General features: G+C 39.9%; 1 protein-coding gene across 1 annotated transcript in view; it reads left to right on the top strand.

The window, feature by feature from the left end:
• Positions 1-1,188, top strand: part of LOC119585982 (spermatogenesis-associated protein 5-like protein 1) — a 21,851-nt gene that overhangs the window by 18,887 nt on the left and 1,776 nt on the right. Inside the window, exons 5-7 of the mRNA XM_037934695.1 lie at positions 90-263; positions 376-592; positions 865-1,065. Coding sequence (XP_037790623.1) covers positions 90-263; positions 376-592; positions 865-1,065 — 592 coding nt within the window. The remainder of the gene's footprint in view (positions 1-89; positions 264-375; positions 593-864; positions 1,066-1,188) is intronic.

Here is a 1,188-nt window from a genome sequence, read left to right as displayed (position 1 = left end):
ATATCTTAAGGACATTAGACAAGAAAATGTCTATTATAATTTCATTTGTCTCGAAAACTTAAACCACTTCTTTTTTCTTTTCTTCCAAGATTCTACTGAATGTTCCCTCAGCAAATGATAGGGAGAGCATCCTAGCTGTACACAGTGCCAACCTACTACCTGCTGGCTCTATTGGTTTGGCCAAGGTGGCTCATGCAACACCTGGCTTTGTAGGTGCTGACCTGCGAGCACTGGTGGATGCAACAAGGGCAAAAATAGGAGAGGTTGGATATTTGATAACAGTTCCTCCAGATAAGTCTTTGAAGCACTGATCTACTATCTGTATATTTTTAAGGCATTCTTCTGCTTTCTAAGATTTGGCACCTATTTCCACAGGAGTCCATAGATGCTGATGCAATAACTGACATGATGCTTGAATGTGCAGAAAGAATTACACCCAGCATTCATAAAACGCTGAATTTCATAACTGCGAAACCAGCAGCATCACCTATTGGTGGACTGCAAGAGGTAAAGGAGAAACTTCAGAGGATATTCAGTCATCACACAGAGTTTGCAGAAGCCTACAAGAAACTGAAGCTGAAGAGGCCCAGAGGTAGATAAAGACTAGTATTTATAACTGTGTGTATCATTATATCAAATTTAATAGGAATAAATGGATATTTCACCATTAGAATAAGAATTTTAGATGTTTCTTCTTGTATTGTGATGGTGATAAAGAGTGTTCTGTTTCTCACCGTCATTATCATTATTATTTACTTTTCCATTGACGCACAGGGTAAGATATTTATCTTATGCAAAATACGAAATCTAATGCACAACAAGAAAACAACGCCCAATTTACAGAATACTTTTGCAATTTCACAGGAGTGCTGTTGTATGGCCCAAGAGGATGTGGCAAAACACGCCTTGTTGCCTCACTAGCCTCAGCAAGGGGCTGCACATTCATCACAGCAAATGCGTCTCACCTTCTATCCCCCTTTGTTGGTGACTCTGAGAAGCGTATTGCTGCGCTCTTCTATGCTGCCCGCCTTGCCCAGCCTACCATACTTTTTATTGATGAAATTGGTGAGTGATTTTCAAGGGAGGCAAGGAATAGGATGAGCTGATTTGGCATGTGTATGGTACTAAGAGGTTTACTAAATAGGTGTCCATATTAGGTGGATAGACTTATTCATAGATGGATAGAAA

The sequence above is a fragment of the Penaeus monodon genome, chromosome 20, assembly GCF_015228065.2.
Source record: "Penaeus monodon isolate SGIC_2016 chromosome 20, NSTDA_Pmon_1, whole genome shotgun sequence".
NCBI lineage: Eukaryota > Metazoa > Arthropoda > Malacostraca > Decapoda > Penaeidae > Penaeus > Penaeus monodon.
Note: the sequence above shows the minus strand (reverse complement) of the source record. Positions and strands in the feature narration are given on the sequence as shown.